We start from the raw sequence: 20,923 nt of genomic DNA, 5'->3' as shown, positions 1-20,923 counted from the left end.
TGCAGCATTTCATTTATTCCATTCTGTGCAATTCCTACTCCAATTTTTCTTTCCCACCTAGAAATGTTCTACTAATCTACGAACTCAGTATATCTTATAGTTCATTCAGATCTTCTTTGATTTATTAATCAGCCTACTTTTCCACATACATATCCTGCACATTTTCTGAGTTTCTTACTATTTCATTACACTTGTGTGATTGTAAGTTGTACATGTATATACAAGTGAGTATATACATATATATTTTGATTTCTGCATGTTATTTATATACATATATAAATTAACATCTTGCTGAACTCACTTTGTGGGGAGAATTCCTTGAGATTTTTCTATTCAACAGCACGTTGTTTGCAGTTACAGACCATCTTACTTCTTCTTTTCCAAGATGATGATTTTTATGCATCCCCCCCCTTTTTTTTTTTGTACTTTCTGGGATTTCCTGTTTGATCTGCTTTATACAACGATAGATGTATGCATTTTAGATTTTTTTGTAATTTAATTTTGGATTATTTACTCTTTTAAGTCAGCATCCTTTCCTCTGCATAATAATTTTGAAAGTCATCCATGTTTTCATTGTACCAATAATTCACTACTTTTTATAGCTCTGTGATATTCACTTGCTTGGATAGCCCACAATTTGTTTATCTATTCTCAAGTGGATGAACTTCTGGATTGTTTTCAGTGTCTGACTGCCACAAATAAAGATTATATGGACATTTGCATACATGTATTTGTAATGAAATGTGCTTTCATATCTTGTGGGTAAATACAGGGCAGTGGAATAGCTAAATACTGTGTTAGAGTCATGTTTAATTTTTAAGACAGTGAATCTTAAATCAGATGTTTTACAATATTTATATATCATTTTATTTTCTATCAGTAATGAATGAAAGTTCTTTCACACAGAAACAACTAGATACTCTACTTGAATATAGTTTTATCTCATCAAAATTTAAATGAAAATTATTTAGTGAATAATGAGACTGAACGACTTTTTATGTTATGTACCAGTTCCTGATTTTTACATTTAATATTCTATGGAAAATATATTTTCTGATACAAATTATGTATCTATTTGATAATGAAATAAAGACCAATTTTTGAATGAATGAAATATTTTTCAAAATATGTAAATCTTAATGCATTTTTTCTTTTTGTTTTATAACCTGAGGGATAATCAAAGATACTCCATTATTTATTTTAGACATGAGATACTGGGTTGCATTTATTCACAGTTTGTTTTTTCAATCCATATATTACTAACATTGTACTGTATTTTTGTCCAAGATACATAATCTAGGAAACACGTTTTTAAAAAATGTTTATGTATGCATAGCTCATACTTAGGTATATAATTTTTCTTAATAATTAAAAAATAAACTGTAAAAATGCCAATAATATTTACCTCATTGACTGTATATCCTTATGAATTATTTTTATTCAAATTTGATGGGCTTCACTGATAATTTTATTCCACAATGATGAACTCAGAAAACAGTTCAGTATCTCTATGATGTAAATAAGTCTATTGAATATTAAAAAGTAATACAAATGAACAAACAATAAGAGAATTTAATGAGGGTCCAAAAGACATGACAACTTTATAAATGACTACATATTACACTGCACATTCACTAGAAATACAGTATCATCCAAATCATGGAATCATCTCATTTTGCTTCTTCCAAGTATGGTCATCAAGTTGATGTAGTCTCAATCAAATTAAATGAATCTTAATCAAAACATAGTGACCCTCAGTCACATCAAATTCGTGGAAAGGCAGCCAAATTAAAGCGAGGCAACACCCCAATTTATCCCAGAGCAGACCTCATAAGCAAGAAGACAAAAACAACTGGAAAATGACTTTTAAACAAGAATTATTCTTATTTTTCAGAAAGATTAAAAAAGAAGGTAACAATCCCTTAAACAAAAGCAAGTGGTTAGGAATCAAGATCAGTTGGTAAGAAAAATAAAAAGTAAAAACCCAGGAAGCTTCTATGGCAAACCACAAGAAACAGAGCTCAATTGGTATATCCATTTTTATAAACAAATGGAATGATTTAGACAAACTTAGCTGTTGTGTTGGTCTGGGTCACTGAAATGCCAAGTATGTTGAGTTAATCAACTATCTAAGGTTCATATGTGAAAGTAATGATACTGATGAGAAAAGAGCAGGACACAAAGATCCCCTTGTGGGAAGGAGACATTGAGCAGATTCAGATGAGTTCAGATTAACACAATACACTGAGCCTCCTTGAAACTAACATCAAGTATGTTTTAACCCACCGTATAGAAACGAATGAAGGCTAAGCAGAAAGCATGTGCTTACAGGAAAGCAAACATACATACACACTAATATGCAGGCACTGGAACTTCTATTCTACTATTAGAGAATAACATAAGTCATTTTAATTCCCTGTCTGTACCAGCTAATGTTTTTCACTCCCACGGATCATACCCACACTCTTTGCCTGTGGCTATAGTCTAACCCATATAATGGGACTCCCTAACCCATTATACTGTAGCAGTAAGTTACCTAATTATTATGTTTATAATACATCTCTTCCATCAAAAAAGGAAAAGATATTTATTGTTCATTAACTAATGTATTTAGAGCACTTAGAAGTATGGCTGGTGCTTAGAAGTCAATCTCTAAATATATGTTGAACTCATTTATCCTTGCTTTTCCCTCTGAGGGAGCACATAGCAATGCTTCATAATGTTCATAGCCTAATTCAGAGGAACCACATAGTAAAATGAATTTAAGAAAAGATATTGCATATTTTTCTCCATATCCTATTAGCAGCATATTTTACATCTTTGTTCCTCAAGCTATAGATCAAGGGATTCAACATGGGGATAATGAGGGTATAAAATATAGAAGTCACTTTGTCAGTATCAAAGGAATGTCTGGACTTGGGCTGCAAATACATAAAGAATAAAGTCCCATAGAACACTGTCGCCACTGTCAGGTGGGATCCACAGGTAGACCAAGCCTTGTGCCGACCCCCAGTGGAGTTCATCCTGAGAATGGTTACAAGGATACACAGGTAAGAGACAAGAACCACCAGAAGGGATGAAATCAAATTAAACACTGAGAAAATCATAATAATCAATTCAATATCCTGGGTATCTGAGCAGAGCAAAGATAACAAGGAAAGACAGTCACAGTAGAAATGACTGATGACATTGTAGCCACAGAAGGATAAATTAAATATCTTTACAGTGACTAGAAGAGACACAAATGTGCTATAGAGATAGGGGACTGCCACCAGCAGCTGACACACCCTTTGCGACATGATGACTGTGTAGAGCAGAGGGTTACAGATGGCCACGTAGCGGTCATAGGACATTAGTGACAGAATGAAAAATTCACTAATGATGAACATAATGTAGAAAGCTCCTTGTGTGGCACAAAAGTAATAGGAGATTGTATTTTGATCCACAACAAAACTTGCTAACATTTTGGGTCCCACGGTTGTTGAATAACCCAGATCAGTGAGAGACAGATGTTTGAGGAAGAAGTACATGGGTGTCTGTAGCCTGGTGTCCACCATAGTGAGGATGACCATGCCCAAGTTGCCCACCACTGAGATCACGTAGATGATGAGGAAGAGCCCAAATAACGGAGCCTGCAGCTCAGGGCGGTCTGTGATGCCCATGAGAATGAACTCGCTCAGCGCGGTTCCATTGTGCGTTTCCATCCAGGTTTATCAGAAAGCCTACCCTGCATAAAGACATCAGCACAGTCAACAGCTGTTGTGTAGTATCAGCTGGTCGTGTTTTAGGACGCTGAGCTAGAACCAATATGACAAGTCCAAATTTCCAATTCGGGGTATTTTAAAATAAACCCGCCTGCCACAGTAAACATGTATTACAATGATAGATAGATAGATAATCAGTGATGATAGAGATGGGGCTGGAGACAGAAATAGATCAGTGGTTTTTCAATCGGGGATGATTTGTAGCCCAAAGAACATCTGGAAATCTTTTGAGGCAGTTTGATTGCCACAAGCAGAGTGAGTGAAAGAGGGGAGCTACTGGCATCTGATGGTTGGAGTCTAGTGATGCTGCCGTTTGTTCCGCTACGTTAGGACTACACCCCCACACACTACAACACAGTTTTATCAAAACCAAAATGTCAATAAGGCCAAGATTTACAAACACTTACATAGACAGATATAGATAGATATAAATACAGATGTAAATACAGATATAGGCAGTAATTTTTTTGAATGGTAAAAAAAATGTATATGAATATCCCTAATAAGCTGCTAATTAAAAAAATACCAGAATAGAAGGAGGATGGCAGGGTAGAGTAAAATGATTAGTGGTTTAGAAAATTGACTATCAGCGTTTCAAAAGAAAGAGAAAGAGAAAGAAAGAAGGGAGGAAGGAAAAAGAAAAAGGGAATTGATACCGGTTACAAGGAAAATATGTGTCCAGTGTCTCTTAGTGAGCCATAAGAAAGGGAATAGAAAAATACAGCACTAACAGCATTCAATTATGTATCTATACTGTATATGTTTACAGAAAATCCACCTTTTTCTCACATAAAACATGGCTTATAACCTTGTGAGTGTCTGATATCCTATCCCCATGTGCTTACCTCTCCATGTCAGAAATACTGAACTACTCTTAAAAATATTTAAATCAAAGAAATAAGAAGCAATATAAATCTTGTTTAAGTACAATGATGAAAAGCTAAAGAAAAATTGTATTAAATGCTGATTTTCCAGTAAAATAAGAAACGTTACAGTTTCTGTCACCATTTTTAGACATCTATGGACAGCATCAAATTGCGTTTTCAAACTTTACTATCTGTGTTGATTATCTGACTATTATTTTTAAGGCTTTGTATCTTTTGAGAAAATTGAATGTGTTTCCTTCAGATTCCACTGGAAACCACACATGCTGTATATTGGACCATCACCTTAAAACTGGATACTTAAAATTTTTCTGAACACCAAAAGTTATTTTTCATATCAATGTAAGATTTTGCTCATTTTGCTCATCAGAATTTCAGGAAAAATATCACATTTATAGATTCTTTAATTTGATATTAATTATTAGAATATTTTGAGATGAAAATAAAAAGAGCCACAGTTACCAACTGACTAAAGATTTAGAAAGACATCAGACGAGAACCTGACCACCTGCAGCTTCATGATTCTGCCATAATTTTTATTATTTATTCCTGGCTCTTTATTTAGCCTTTCTTGTTCCACGGTTTTGTCCTTTCTTAATCATATGATTAAATATTTATATAGAATATAAATATTACATGAACAACATGGCACTGACATTTCAAAGATACTCATTAGCATTTGTGAAAATATTTGAACAATTAATCTGAAGGGAAGGGGGGAAGTCCTGTTCTGCTCAGGCATTATTAATAGTAGGATGTACATGGAACTAGAAGTCCTCATATTTTGCTGTGCTTTGTCACAGAATAAAAGTGTTATCTTGCAAATGACTCCGAAACTATTCAGATACAAGTATAATATGATGCCCCATGAAATATACTGTTTACCTGTAATGGAACCTCTGACTTGGCTTCCCCATGTGCTTCATAAGGTGCGTAGTGAGATCAATTTATTCATTCTTTTTCATCCTTTGAGACTCTCCCTGAGGAGACCCCAAGCAATTTCTTGATTGTCCCTGAAGCACTGAGATCACAACAGAAAAAGGGAGAGTGTGTTTATTAGTCCAGAACAATTTTACACACCAGTGAGTTAGATGTATTTTTGTATGTGTATTACATTTCTACCTTTTACTCCTGTAATTTTCTTTTTTTCCTGACTCTGATGTTTATTTATTTTTTGCCCATGTGGTTAGACTATGCCACCCAGTTGTTTGGTCAAACATCAGTCTAGATGTGGCTATGGGGATATTTTTCAAATGTGATTAACTTTTAAAGCAGTAGATTTTGAGTACAGCCAACTTCCTTCCAGAATGTGGGTGGGTCCTTTTCTATCAAGAGTAAAGACTGAGAACCCCTAAAGAAAAAGGAATTCTGCTTCCAGATTGCCAGAAAGAAATTCTGCCTCAGTTTCCCGCACTTGTGCTCAGCATCCACCCTTGCTATCTGCCAGGCCCCAGAATCACATTGTATAATCTTACACGGTCCTGTGTGGATATTGATACAGCTACAACTACACTTAAAATGATACTTATTTCCATTCTTAAGTGCTCACACAGCAGTGAGATCTCTTGATGAGAACAAATATAGTGTGTCAATGAATTTTGTTAACTATTTCAGATTAATTATATCAAAACGCTCTTCCACAAGTAAATATACAAGTTTTCCTCTATGACAGTTGCCTTAACTATGTTCTCTCTTGTTAATTATTACTACAAGGTGTGTGTATCTATTATTGACTTCTTCTTGTTTTTGGTGTGATTTTTGGTAGGTCTAGTAATTAAATAAACACTTTATTGAGGCATCTTTGAATATAATAAACTGCACATATATAAACTGTAAAATTTGATGTTTTGACATATGTATGCATCTGTGAAACATTAGAACAATCTTGATTAAAGAGCATACCCATCACCCCTAAAGTTTCTTAGCATCTCTGTAGTGCTTCCATTCTGCTCTTTCTTATCCTACACTGTCCCAAGCAGCCTTAGACATGAGGTTTTATTTTTTTTAACTTTTTATGTTAAAGTAATTATAGAATTACGGGAAATTCTAAAAAAGAGCACAGGGAATCCTTGTGCCCCACTTAGTTTTTCTAGTAGTGACAACTTGCATAAATCCATTACAATATCACGAGCATAAAATTAACATAGCTACAACTCACTGACCAGATTTCAGCAGGTTTGCGTGCACTCATTTGTGCCTTTGCATTGATACAACTCCATGCAACTTTATCATATGTGTACACATGTAACCACCATAACAGTCAACATATTACAACTTATTCTGTCACCAGGATGCTATCTCTCATGCTATTCCTTTAGAGACACACCCTTCCCTTCGGCTCATTTCCTTGTCTGTATCCCGTTAACCACTAATCTGTTTTTCATCACTGTCATTTTAACTTTTGAAGAGTGTTTTATAAAGGAAATACCATTTGTTACCTTCTGCAATAGGCTGTCTTCACCCAAGACAATTTTCTTGGGGTCCATCCAGGCTTTCGTGTGCATTGATGTTTGTTCCTTTATTACTTATGAGGATTTGTCCATGGTATTGATGATAGACTTTATTTACTCACTGAAAGACATGTGGGTTGTTCCCAATCTTAAACTCCTGCAGACAAAACTTCTATAACCATTTTCATCAAGGTGATTGTCCAAATGTAAGTTTTCATTCCTGGGCTGAATGCCCAAGAGTATGATTGGCAGGTTGCTCTAATTCTGATGCAGTAAAACTTACAGATGTTTACTTTTACAGATAGTGATTTGGATGCTGTGTCTATAAACACTTCACTAATTATGGGTCCTAGATAGAGACTTTGCTCTGTGTTCTTGTCTAAATGTTTTATAGTTTTACATTTTACATTTTCTTCTATTTTTAACCAGTTTGATTTACATAGGGTTTAGGTCAACATTACTTGTAGCTTTCTTTGTTTTTCCTTTGAACGTCCTGTTACTCCAAAACCATATTTAAACATTCTTTTGTTAACTCACCTTTGTACACGTATGAAGAATTGATCAGGCTTTGGCAAGGTCTACTTGTGAGCTCTCAAATCTGCTCCATCAATTGATGTGTCCATCTCTCCACCGGCACCACCCAGTCTTGATTTCTGTAGCCATATACTACGTCTTAACATGGCATAGAATGTTTCTTCTTTATTATTCTACATTTTAACATGTGTTTTAGTTATGCTAGGTCCTTGGCCTTTCATGTACATTTTAGTATAAGGTCATCTGTATCTCCAAAATATCTTGCTGAGTGATTTTATTTGAGTTCACATTAAACCTATAGATCACTTTGGACAGGACTGGTATCTTTATTACATTCAGTCTTCTAATTGTGAACTGAGTATGTTTACCAACTCATCGAGATCTTCTTTGATTTTTTTAATCAGTATTTTATATTTTTCTGTATACAGATCTTCTTCATTTTTTCTTAATTTCACCAAAGTATTTCATTACACTTGGGTGATTTGCATGTTTCCTTGTTTTCTACCTCACTATTTCATTATGCTTGGGGTGCTTTCAATGGTATGTGTGTAAATTGAGTTTTGAATATTAAACTTACCTCACTTTTCTGAGATAAGTCAATAATCATTGTTCGCTATTGTTTTTTATATATTATTAGATTCAATGTGTAAAAATTTTGTTTAGAATTTTTGAATATGTGTTAAGACTGATATTGTTATTATTTTTACAATAATACCTTCTCCTGTACTTTATACAAGAGGAAAATTCTTCTAATAAAGTTGGAAAATGAAACTTCTCTTTTGTTTTCTGGAAGAATAAGAAGATAATTGGTTACTTCTTTTTCCCTAAACATTACGTGGTGTTCCCTAGTAAAGGCACCTGGACCTGATTCTGGTGGGGAGTTATTTTTAATACAAATTTCTATTTGAGATCATTTTTATTCTTGAATTTTTTATAGTATTTCTTAGTGTCCATACACATGTATATATATATGATATATATAATATATATATACACACACACACATATATAATTTAAATTACATCCATTTTTATTATTCTGACATAAAGCAGATTGCTATTTCAAACACAAAATTAATTTGATAAAGTTTCTTTTGTATGTTTCTTTTTCTAATTTCTATTGTTTTAAAAAATTATTATGGTATTGTGTAATAAATTTTCTTGATATTCAAAATATTCTATCGAACTTTTCATTTACATAGAAATTTCTGGGTTTTTTGAATGTTTGTGTTCTATGGAAAATTAGACAACTTCCTTAAATAACATATGTCTACTTAATAATGAAGTAGAGAGTAACTTATAAAATGAATGAAGTACATTATAAACTTCAGTAAATCTCAATACAATTTGTTCTCTTTTTGTACATCTTTTTAAGGACTATCATTCTAGGGCACACCTAGATTTATTTTAGAAATGGGATATTGGATTGTGTTTATTTAGTCAAAGTTTGTTTTTTTTTTTTCAAATCCAGATATTAGAGACTTTTAATTCTTAATTATAAAAGTTATAATTATTTACTGAAGATATTTTGGGGAAAACATATAAGCAAAAAATAAGCATTTTATTAATCTCAGCTGCCACCACTACCTAATATTAATGTTTTGATGTATCTCTGTCCATAATTTTCTAGGAACAAAAACAGTTTCTTATATTTATATATGCATAGTTTATACTCAGGTTTAATATTTTTTCTTGGTAATTAAAAAATCAGCTGTAAAATTTGTGCATATTTTTAACATGATAATATTCCATTATTTGGGTCCAATTAATTTTGTTTATTCAAAGTTATTTGACTACAGAGAAAATTGTAGTCCATGTCTGTACACAGAGTCCAGTCCCTCTGTGATGTAAATGAAGTGCCATGAAAGTTAAAAAATATTAAAAATAAACAAAAATATGGAGGAATTCAGAGAAGATATGGAGGAAGTTTGTCCAGAGGCGGTAAGATGTACATCAGTCGTTACATGTCATGTACACTTTCACTAGAAACACAGAGTAGACCAAATAAAGGGATTAGCTCCTTTAACTTCTTAAATCAATGCAGTGAGACAGTGGATCCTAATCAAAATACAGTACACACTCAATGAATCAAATTTTAGGAAAGTCAGCAACATGGAAGAGAAGCAACAAAACTAATTTATCTTGGAGTAGACCTCTTATGGAAATAGACACAATAAAAACATGACTTTTAAACAAGAATTCTTTTTGTTTTTAAGAAATTTATTTTAATTGATACATCCACTGGTGTAGACAAAGGGACTGATTTAGACAAAATGAGATCTGTGATGATCTTCTGAGTTGCTAACATGCCATGATGTTGAGTTAATGGACTAGAACTCAAACATGAAAATAATAGCGCTGAGGAGAAAAGAACAAGACCCTGAGATGCCCACGTGGAATGAGGGGTTTTGAGCAAATTCAGATGAATGTTGACTTTAAATCACCGCACTCCAATGAGCCTCCTTGAAACCACAATCCAGATTGCTCTTAACACATCCCGTGGAAGAGAATGAAGACTGAACTGGGATAAATGTGCTCACACAAAAGCACACATGTGTACACAAACATGTATAGATACATGAAAGTATATTCTAAAGGTTGAGGATACTACAAGAGTCATTTAAATTCCCTCTTTGTGCCTACTATTCTCCCTCACTCCCACAGAGCACATCCACTCTCCTTGACTGCTCTTATGGTCTGTAACGTCCTAACTCATTCTGCTGTACTCCAGAATTAACTTCATTATTTTGCTTATGTTTCATCTCCTCTTGTTAGAGATGGCAAAGATTTTTTTTCTATCTTTCTTACACTAATAGACTTATAGCACTTAGAAGTCCAACTGACACATAGAAGACATTCTCTAAATATATGAGGAACTTATTTGTGTTTGTTTTCCCTTTGAAAGCACGCACAGCAAGGTGGAAAACCCTTAACCTAATTTATAAGAATCAGTGATCTTTAAGAAAAGATATGGCAGAGTTTTTTCCACGTCCTTTGTAGGGCATATTTTACATCTTTGTTCCTCAAGCTATAGATCAAGGGATTTAACATGGGGATGACAAGGGTATAAAATATAGATGCCACTTTATCAGTGTCAAAGGAATGACTGGACTTGGGTTTCACATACATAAATGTCAAAGTCCCATAGAACACGGTGACCACTGTCAGGTGGGATCCACAGGTAGAAAAAGCCTTCCTCCTACCTTCAGCAGAGTTCATCCTGAGAATAGCTACAAAGATGAGCAGGTAAGACACGAGAACTATCGCAAAGGTGAAAATCAAATTAAAAGCTGAGAAAATCATTATCATATATTCGATTTCATGTGTGTTCGAGCAAAGCAAAGATATCAAGGGGAAATTGTCACAGTAGAAATGATTGATGACATTATAGCCACAGAAGGATAAATTAAAGAGTTTTATGGTGACTAGAAGAGACACAAATGTGCTATAGAGATAGGGGACTGCCACCAGCATCTGACACACCTTCTGGGACATGATGACTGTGTAGAGCAGAGGGTTACAGATGGCCACGTAGCGGTCATAGGACATTGCCGACAGAATAAAAAGTTCACTAATAATGAACATGATGAAGAAAGCCAGCTGTGTTGCACAAAAGTAATAGGAGATTGTATTTTGATCCACAACAAAATTTACCAACATTTTGGGGCCCACCGTTGTTGAATAACCCAGATCAGTAAGAGCCAGGTGTCTGAGGAAGAAGTACATGGGTGTCTGCAGCCTGGAGTCCACCTTGGTGAGGATGACCATGCCCAAGTTGCCCACCACAGAGATCACGTAGATGACGAGGAAGAGCCCAAATAACGGAGCCTGCAGCTCAGGGCGGTCTGTGATGCCCATGAGAATGAATTCGCTCAGCATAGTTAGGTTGTGTGTTTCCATCTGGGTTTCATCAGAGAATCTATTCTGGATAGAGACATCAGCACAGTCAATAATAGTTCCATGCAGTAAATTCTGGTGATTTTTTTATATTCAAAACTGGTATAAATAAAATAAATCCAAATTTGCATATAAGCTCTATTAAAATAATCCATTCCCTGCAAATAAAACATACATGTATAGAAACAGAATCAAAAATCAAAATAAAGAGAAAGTTGGAGAAAGGGAGAGACTTGTAATTTCCAAGGGGAACAATTTGTCCCCCAAAGAACATTTGATAATGTCTTGAAGCATTTTGGTTGTCACCACTGGAGAAGGGGTGCTGCTGACCTCTAATGTTTATAGCCCAGCGAGCCTGCTAATTATAGTACTATTATCAGTGTAACCCCCAACAAGAGAGAATCATATGGCCCAGACTGCCAAAGAGCTAAGATTGGCAAACCCTGATACATGCGTCGCTATATACAGGGATTGATATAAAGGTAGAAAGAGGAAGCAGAGATGAAAAGAAATGATATAAACTTTAGATTGTTTAATAGGTCAAGGTAAACCTTTCTACTGTCTTTTCTAGAATGATAATTGTATTTACACAATTATGATCACATTATATAACTCCTGCCCTAATTACATCATAAAATTTTAAAGCCCAATTTCCAGTTATGTGTGAAACATTTAGAAGCCCCTGTTTTAAAACAAGTTTATTTGAAAGATCTTATGTACTGATGCTACAGGATAAAAAAATTAACACAATTGACTAATTTTGGACAGAGGTATAAAGGTAAAGAAATATTATCAGACCATATTAGATATTATTTGTCTTCATACAAGGAGACTTTCCAAGAAATATACATAAGATGTAATCTCTGTTATATCTCCATTTTTGGTATATACAAAGGAGAACTTGGGCAAATGTAAATTATTTTAATGTCTTTAAATCAGCCAAATCAGCCATTTCTTGTGGGGTTATTGGGAAGATAATTGAGAATTAAACCTTTCAATGTATTCTTGGTACCTGGAAATACCCTCAGATCTCAATTACATAGGATTTTTCTGTTGTTTGTTCTTAATTTCTTAGTAGAGATGGCATGTTACCTAAAAGGGATTATCTTTATTCATGAACATATAAACTATTTTTGTGTGACTTAACATTTTTGTGAGGGTGTGATGAGGAATAGATCATGTATTATCTAGGCAACAGGTCCCAGTGCCCCTCACCATGACCCAACTTCATGACTACAATGGGACACCAGTGTGCACTTCTGGATAATTTATCTTCTACCTTACTTAAAACATGTAATATATATTTACCTCAAATTAAACATGTTTCCTCCCTTCAAGTGCACTTTCATTGTAACACAAATTCCAAATTGTTTGTAACACATAAGGTGTATTTTGTCAAGGAGGATCCTAGGCTAGTGTGAGGAAATTCAGCAAATTGAGACAGTAATGTCACTGGAACTGGTTTTATATAATGAAGTTTCGTAAACGTTTCTTTTGGATAAAAGATTCTCTGCAGAAAAACATAGGTTTAAAATCACTACATTACACAATAGGATACTGGCAAAATAAAATACATAGACAATTATATATATTTTGATACATAAATACTTATCTATTATATAATTATTTTTACGTTCTCTATATATTTATATGGACTCCGGAATGTTATTTGATGTTTAAGTGCACATTAAAGCCATAAAGAACTCCTCCATAGCATGGTACAGCATTTAATGCAGACAAATAAAAGTCCAATGAAATAAAGATGTATATGAATATCTCCAATAAGCCATCATTTAAAAACACCAGAGTAGTTTCAGAGTAGGCGGATGTCAGCTAAGATAAAAGAAATATCAGTTTAAAAAGTTGTATTAGTGTGTACCTAAAAAAAAATAAAGATAAAAGAAAGTAATAGAATTGTTCCTAACTACAAAGAAAATAGCAGTATCAGGAGTCGTAGTGAGTTATAAGAAAGCAAAAAAAAAAAAAAAAAAAAAAGCTTGTAATATCAAGTTATAAATATGTTTAAAGGAATAAACACATCTCGCACAAACCGGGCGTGTAAGGTTGTGAGCCTCCGATACCGTACCTGTCCCCAGGTACATACATTTCTCATGTAAGAAACACTGAACTACAATTAGGAAAAACGTATTTTAAATGAATGGAAAAGGTGATATAAATCTTCTTTAGGTGCAAGGGTGAAAGGCTACAGAAACAAATTACGTTGGTAAGTGCTGATTTTGTTGTGTAATAATGGGGGATTGAAGACCTTTTTCTAACCAGCATCAGAGTTGTAGGGAAGGCATCGAATTAATTTCTCATAGTTTATCATCTGTGCTGATTATCTGATTATTTTTTGAAGTTATACTCTTTGAGAAAATTATATGTGCTGTCTGATTTCACTGGAAACTGAACATGCTGTATATTGTACCTTCCCCATAACACTGGGTCCTCAAAATCTCTTAGCCTCTAAAACTTGCTGTGCACATCTCAGTGCAGGTGGAAACCACCATTTTGCTCATCAAGATAATCAGAAAAAAAAATATTTACACATTAATTTAAATATTCATTAAATATACAATATTTTGAGAAGGGACTGAGAAGAGCCCAGTGTCACTAACTGACCAAAGATTTGGAAGGACATCAAACCAGAAACTGACCACCTGCAGCTTCATAATTCTGCCATTTTTAAATTTCTTACTCTTCAGGCTTTCTTGTCTCTCAGTTTTGTCCTTTCTTATTCATATGAGTAAGTATGTAAACAAAACATAAATATTACATAAACAATATGGCACTGACATTTCAAAAATACTCATTAGCTTTTGTGAAACTATTTGAACATTAATCTGAAGGAAAAGGAAAGCCAACCTGCTCTGCTCCATGCATTATCGATGGCGGGATGTACATGGAAGTGGATCAGAAACCCTCATACTTTACTACGCTTTATCATAGAATAAGTGCTCCACTGCAAATCACCAAACTGCCTGGATATTGGTAAAATACGGCACCAACATGAAATATGCTGTCTGCTTACCTGTAATGAGACCTCTGTCTTGGCTTCCCCACGTGTTTCACAACACGCACAGTGAGCTCAATTTATAAATTCTCTTCCACTTTCTAAGACTCTCCCTGAGGAGATGCCAAGCAATCTCTTGATTGTCCCTGACGCACTGAAATCTTAGAAAAGGAAGGGATGTGTTTATTAGCGGTCCGAGGCAATTTGTATAGCCCAGCAAATGAGTTCTATTATTTGCGTGTATTTCATTCCTACTTTTACTCTTGATTAGCTCCCTATTTATTCTGTTCTCTAATTTACTCTAATACAACCACATAGTGATCTAGATTAATATATTTCATCCATACAACAAGTCTGCCAGTATCCCCCTAGCTCTGCAGTGGTCTCAAATGAGATGATACAACAGAGATGTGCCTAAAAACTATCTTATTGTATCACTTAAAATATTTAAATGAACTAAAAATAATAATGTTTGTATATGTAAGATTGTTGCATTCACTTTTTCTTTTTTCTTTTTTCCAATAGGGAATTACTGATTTAATTAGTTACTCCTATTTCTCATTCTCATTTTATACTCATCACTGTCTGTATAGGATTTCTCTTTCATTATATTTGCCTTCATTATATTTCACTCTTTCTTGTTTTTCTACCAAGTCCAATACACACTCCAATTCTCGTCTACCTTGACACATGTTCTGCTGTGCTTCATATATGCCTTGCATGATCAATATACATATATACAAGAATACAATATACAGAATATACATTCTTGCAGAATACATGCACAATTTTGTGTGCATATGCTTTAGTATGCATAAGTTAAGGGGCTGTAAAATTGCATTGTTGAATTTAATTCACCAGTTATCTGTGGTAACATGTGACATTTTTACTTCTTTATTAGTATAGTCAAAAATGTAATTTCCTAGGTCTTTTCTTTATTGGTAGATATTTTGTTTGTATCCAGTATCAGCTGTTAGTAAAACTACCACAACATACAGTCCAAGAAGAAGCCTTGAGTTTACAATGTCAATATGTTGTGAACAACTTTTCCATGATACACACATTACACAGCTGCCTCTGTGTGTGTGCCTGTGTGGATATAGCCATGGATATATTTACAGGTACACTTACACACATTTCCATGCTTATGGGCTCCCGAAGTAGTGAGATCTCTTGGTAGGAGCAAATGTAAAACTTCTATCACTTTTGTTAACTACTTCAGATTGGTTGTACCAATACACTCGTCCATAAATAAATACACGAGGTTTCTTGGATCTCACCTCTATGAGAGGTACCTAAATTATGTTCTCTTGTTAACTAAGTGATATTATAAGATGTGTGTTTCTGTTATTGACTTTCCCCCTCCTTGTTGGTTAGATATATAGCATGTTTAATAATGAAACAGTTTATCGAGGCATTTATTTATTCTGGCATCACTGAATACAATAAACTGCACATATATGAAGTGTAAAATTTGATAAATTTGCCTGAAGGATATTCAGCTGTGGCCCACTCTTGAATTCCTTCTTGTGTGAAGCCAAGGAACCATGCTTGGCAAGGTACATCCCAGGGATTCAGCTGAGACCTAGGACATGGCCCTCCTCTCACCCCACATTTGCTTTACCTGTATCATCTCTCTCTTTCTCATTTTTTTTTTTTTTAGTAAAGATAGATTTATTTAGGGAGATACATCTTACACAGAGTGTAGGCTGTGGAGGTTAGGCGCTCAGGTTAAAGTAAAAGGAGATACACACTCCATAGACAGAGTGCTGACCATCACCAAAGATGAGGGAGCAAGGGAGGTGGCTATGAGGCACAGTGTTGCTAGTTTTTATGGGCTTGATAGCTTTATATGTTAACAAGTGGGAGGACCATTCCAACTACCCTGAGGAAGGGGCTAGGCTTCCCAGGAATTGGGCCACTGCCCACTCTTTGACCTTTTATGGTCAGCTTTGAAGCTGTCATGGTACCTGTGGGAGTGTCATTTACCTTGTTAATATTACTACGAACGTACAATGAAGTTCAAAGTCTACCAGAAGTCAAATCTCCTGCCATATTGAGTCTCAAGGCTTACTGGGAGTTGAATCTTCCACCATTTGGTGTTAATTGCTGTGTCATTCCTTGGATGGCTGTGCCCTGCCTCCTTCCCTCCTGTCCCATATCCACCAGTGTAGACAAATAGACTGATTTAGATAAAATTAGATACTGTACTGATCTGAGTTGCTGAAATGCCATGATGTTGAGTTAATAAGCTCTCTAAAACTCATGTGAAAATATACTGCTGAGGAGAAAAGAACAGGACCTTAAGATCCCCGTGTGGAAGGGGAGTATTTGAGCAACTTCAGATGACTGTTGATTTCAAACCATCCTACTCCAGTGAGTCTTCTTGAAACCCCAATCAAGTTTGCTCTCAACACACTCCACGGAATAGCGAAGGAGTTGGAAACAAATGAACTTCCTTGATGCTAAAACTGTTTGTTGATTCTTTCTAAGAAATTCTGCATTTTGCTTTCTCTCCCTTAATGCTTTCTATGCTAAACAATCCATAAACATTCAATAGTTTAACCAGGAAGTAGGCAGTGGGTCAATCACCTCAGAAGAATAGACAGACTCTTTTCAGCTCCCCCATGACACCAGAAAGATTCATGGAGGTTAACGTAGCAGCACCCTGTAAAGTGCCCTGATTATTATCACCTTTTCTGTTCCTTCCAGTTTTTTCTATGAAACTTCAAGACTCCAACTCCAAGATGGATTCACAATCTCTAAGGCATGAGCCTGCCGTGACTCCGCTTTGCCTGGCAAAGCAATAGAGCTGTTCTTTTCTTATTCTCCCAAAACTCTGCCTCCGAGTCTCAATCGATTTTGGGGGTACAGAGGCCAGTTTTGTGGCAACAGTAGCATGGAATAATATGAAGCCCAAAATAGAATGAAGGCGCTAACACAAACACACACAGGCACACAAGTAAGAAGGAGTACAATGCAAATTAACAAACTGGCTTCACTGACGCAAAACCATTTGCTGAATCATTCTTTACTGAGAATAACTTTAACCCAGAGGCTATGCTCCAGGAAGAAGATAACAGGCTGATAATCTCGCAAGAAAGGACAGACACTCTGGAGTTCCTCCTGAAGATTCGTTGCATTTAAGAGGAATACAGCTCCTTGTAAAACGCCCTGATTGTTATCACCTATTCTGTTCCACTCAGTTTTTCTATAAAACCTCAAGACCCCCACACCATGGTGGGCTCACAGTTTTTAAGCCTGCTGCGGCTCGCTGTGACTCCCTTTGCCATGCAAAGCAATAAAGCTGCTCTTTTCTTTCCTCCCCAAACTCCTCCATCCAAATTTGAATTTGCTTCTTGGGTGAAATTGAATTTGCTTTTTGGGGGTGGAGAGGCTGATTTTTTGGCAACAAGTACAAACACATATAGATACTTGAAAGTTTATTCTAAAGGGGAATTTAAATGACTCTGTGTCATCAATAAAAAGGTGAATGGAGCTGTACAGGAATATAGGTTTCATATGAGGTTGAACTTAAGTTAGTATCAATTCAAATTAGATAGTTTTAACTTTAGGATGTTATGTGTAATAATCCCCCTTTAAGCAAAATAAAATATGCATAGAATATTCAGGAAAGGAGATGAGGAGGGAATCAGAATGTATCACTGCAGGACATCAGCAGAATCAGGCTAACCAAGAGAAAGCCATATTCAAAATGGTAGAAAATTCTGTGAACTTTTTGCTTATCTTTCCCCCAGCGCCATATCTGGAACAATTCGAAGTGGTTAGGAAAGAGCCCCCTGGTTCCAGTTGCCTCCCTCAGGATAGAAGGAAAGGAATGGAACTTGCCTTCCTTTCTGTCTTGTTTAAGGGCTGCCCTGGGAGTGCCTCGGGGTTTCTGCCTCTCTACCTCAGAGCACTAACAGGAATCGTGGCAGAAGATGAATATCAACACGGAGGTCAATGGAAGACACTGAGGCCTTAGATGACTGCTTGGCAAAGGTATATCCTTGGATGCCTGGGGCAAGGGGTTGTTAGCAACTGCAGACAACACAACAGAGCAAACAGCTAAGGCTCTGAGAAGAAGCAAAGGTGAGACTGTTAGAAAAATGAAGACATTTAAAACCGGCAATGTATAGCATGGAGCTGGGACAAAAAATGCGTGCTCAGATTCAGGGAAGACACATCCTCAGAAGAAGGTTGAGAGGACTCTGGCTTTCACGCCAGGCTGGTTAGTAAAATCTAGACCACAAAAAAAGGGAGAAGTTACTGTTTTTTCAAATGCCCAATTTTCAACGAAATACCACACAGCATCACGAAGCAACACACAAAAATATCACAAAGATACAAGGCAAAAAGTCCCATTCAATCACACAAAATAAATGTCCAATATGTAAACAAAATGAAGATATAAACAAGGGATGTTGTAGAGAAAAACCTTTGTTTTGTTGGAGGTTTACAGGGAAACCATGACCTTTCCCACGGGGAGGGCTGCCAGAACAAAGAGTGCCTGCAGCAAGGAGATTGCAACAACCAACCGCACCCCCTCACTTGTTTTTTTTTTGTATTAAAGGAGCCTGTATTCTGGATAGAGCAGGATGTCCAAGATATTAGTCTGCCATCCTCTCGGTCTGCCTTGGGGCTGTCATGGCGCCTGCGGGCATGTTCTTGATCACGGGGTTACAATGAGCATGTGATGAAGCTCAAGGTTTACAGAAGTCAAACCTCTAAATCCTCAAGGCCAGCTGGGAGTTGATTCTTCCACCATTTTTGTGTTAAATTGCTGTCATTCCTTGAGTGGCTGTGCCCTGTCCCCTTCCCTCCTGTCTCAAGATTATCAAAATAAATAATAAACAAGAAAGGCAATTAAGAGTCATATAAACTCCCCTTTTGTAGCTACTCTTCTTCCTCACTCCCACATAGCATAACCCACTCTTCTTGACTGATCTTATGGTCCAATGCATTCCAAGGCATTCTATTGCACTCTAAAATTGACTTAATTATTATGTTACATTTCATCTCTTCTCAGAGATTGCAAAGATTTTTCTGGGTTTTTTTTTCCACTGATGTATTTATACTACTTAGGTGTGTGTTTAGCACATAGAAGCATACTCTAAATATATGATGAACTTATTGGTATTTGCTTTTCCCTCTGAAAGCACACACAGCAAAGTAGGAAGTCCTTAACCTAATTTATAGGAATCACATTGACAGTGATCTTTAAGAAAAGATATGGCAGCGATTTTTCTGCATTCTTTGTAGGGCATATTTTACATCTTTGTTCCTCAAGCTATAGATCAAGGGATTTAACATGGGGATGACAAGGGTATAAAATATAGATGCCACTTTATCAGTGTCAAAGGAATGACTGGATTTGGGCTTCACATACATAAATATTAAAGTCCCGTAGAACACGGTGACCACTGTCAGGTGAGAACCACAGGTAGAAAAAGCCTTCCTCCTACCTTCAGAAGAGTTCATCCTGAGAATGGCTACAAGGATGAGCAAGTAAGACACAACAACTATCAAAAGGGAGAAAATCAAATTCAATCCTGATAAGATAAGAATGATTAATTCAATTTCATGTGTGTTCGAGCAGAGCAAAGATATCAAGGGGAGACTGTCACAGTAGAAATGACTGATGACACTGTAGCCACAGAAGGATGAATTAAATATCTTTACAGTGACTAGAAGAGACACAAATGTGCTATAGAGATAGGGGACTGCCACCAGCACCCGACACACCCTTTGAGACACGATGACTGTGTAGAGCAGAGGGTTACAGATGGCCACGTAGCGGTCATAGGACATTGCCGACAGAATGAAAAGTTCACTAATAATGAACATGATGAAGAAAGCCAGCTGTGTTGCACAAAAGTAATAGGAGATTGTATTTTGATCCACAACAAAATTTACCAACATTTTGGGGCCCACCGTTGTTGAATAACCCAGATCAGTAAGACCCAGGTGTCTGAGGAAGAAGTACATGGGTGTCTGCAGCCTGGAGTCCACCTTGGTGAGGATGACCATGCCCAAGTTGCCCACCACTGAGATCATGTAGATGATGAGGAAGAGCCCAAATAACGGAGCCCGCAGCTGAGGGCGGTTTGTGAGTCCCGTGAGAATGAATTCGGTCAGCACGGTTCCATTGTGTGTTTCCATCTGGGTTTATCAGAGAATCTATTCTGAATAGAAACATCAGCAGTCAATGACATCATGTAGTACAACTGGTGATTTTTTAAGTGTACAAAGCTGACATAAAGAAAATAAATTTAAATTTATATTTTAAGCACAATGAAAAAATCCACCTCCTATAAATAAAACATCCAAATAGAAATATATTAAGAAATAGAGATAAATACATAGTTGGAAATAGAGAGAG

At 35.9% G+C, this 20,923-nt stretch overlaps 3 protein-coding genes across 3 annotated transcripts; all 3 read right to left on the bottom strand.

The window, feature by feature from the left end:
- Window positions 1–2,762: 2,762 nt before the first annotated feature.
- On the bottom strand, window positions 2,763–3,704 carry LOC102514929 (olfactory receptor 8K3-like). The gene has a single exon (XM_032488693.1). The coding sequence runs from the start codon at window positions 3,702–3,704 to the stop codon at window positions 2,763–2,765; it is 942 nt and encodes a 313-aa protein (XP_032344584.1).
- Window positions 3,705–10,589: 6,885 nt separating this feature from the next.
- On the bottom strand, window positions 10,590–11,531 carry LOC102515195 (olfactory receptor 8K3). The gene has a single exon (XM_006189653.2). It carries the CDS (start codon window positions 11,529–11,531, stop codon window positions 10,590–10,592), a length of 942 nt encoding a protein of 313 aa, XP_006189715.2.
- Window positions 11,532–19,761: 8,230 nt separating this feature from the next.
- Window positions 19,762–20,703, bottom strand: LOC102515458 (olfactory receptor 8K3). The gene has a single exon (XM_014563442.1). The coding sequence runs from the start codon at window positions 20,701–20,703 to the stop codon at window positions 19,762–19,764; it is 942 nt and encodes a 313-aa protein (XP_014418928.1).
- Between the last annotated feature and the right edge of the window lie 220 nt (window positions 20,704–20,923).

The sequence above is a fragment of the Camelus ferus genome, chromosome 10, assembly GCF_009834535.1.
Source record: "Camelus ferus isolate YT-003-E chromosome 10, BCGSAC_Cfer_1.0, whole genome shotgun sequence".
NCBI lineage: Eukaryota > Metazoa > Chordata > Mammalia > Artiodactyla > Camelidae > Camelus > Camelus ferus.
The sequence above is the reverse complement of the archived record's forward strand: the minus strand, read 5'-3'. Positions and strand labels throughout refer to the sequence as shown.

Coding starts and splice junctions, on each gene's coding strand:
- LOC102514929 (XM_032488693.1), bottom strand. CDS start 3,704: ATGGAAACGCACAATGGAACCGCGCTGAGCGAGTTCATTCTCATGGGC.
- LOC102515195 (XM_006189653.2), bottom strand. CDS start 11,531: ATGGAAACACACAACCTAACTATGCTGAGCGAATTCATTCTCATGGGC.
- LOC102515458 (XM_014563442.1), bottom strand. CDS start 20,703: ATGGAAACACACAATGGAACCGTGCTGACCGAATTCATTCTCACGGGA.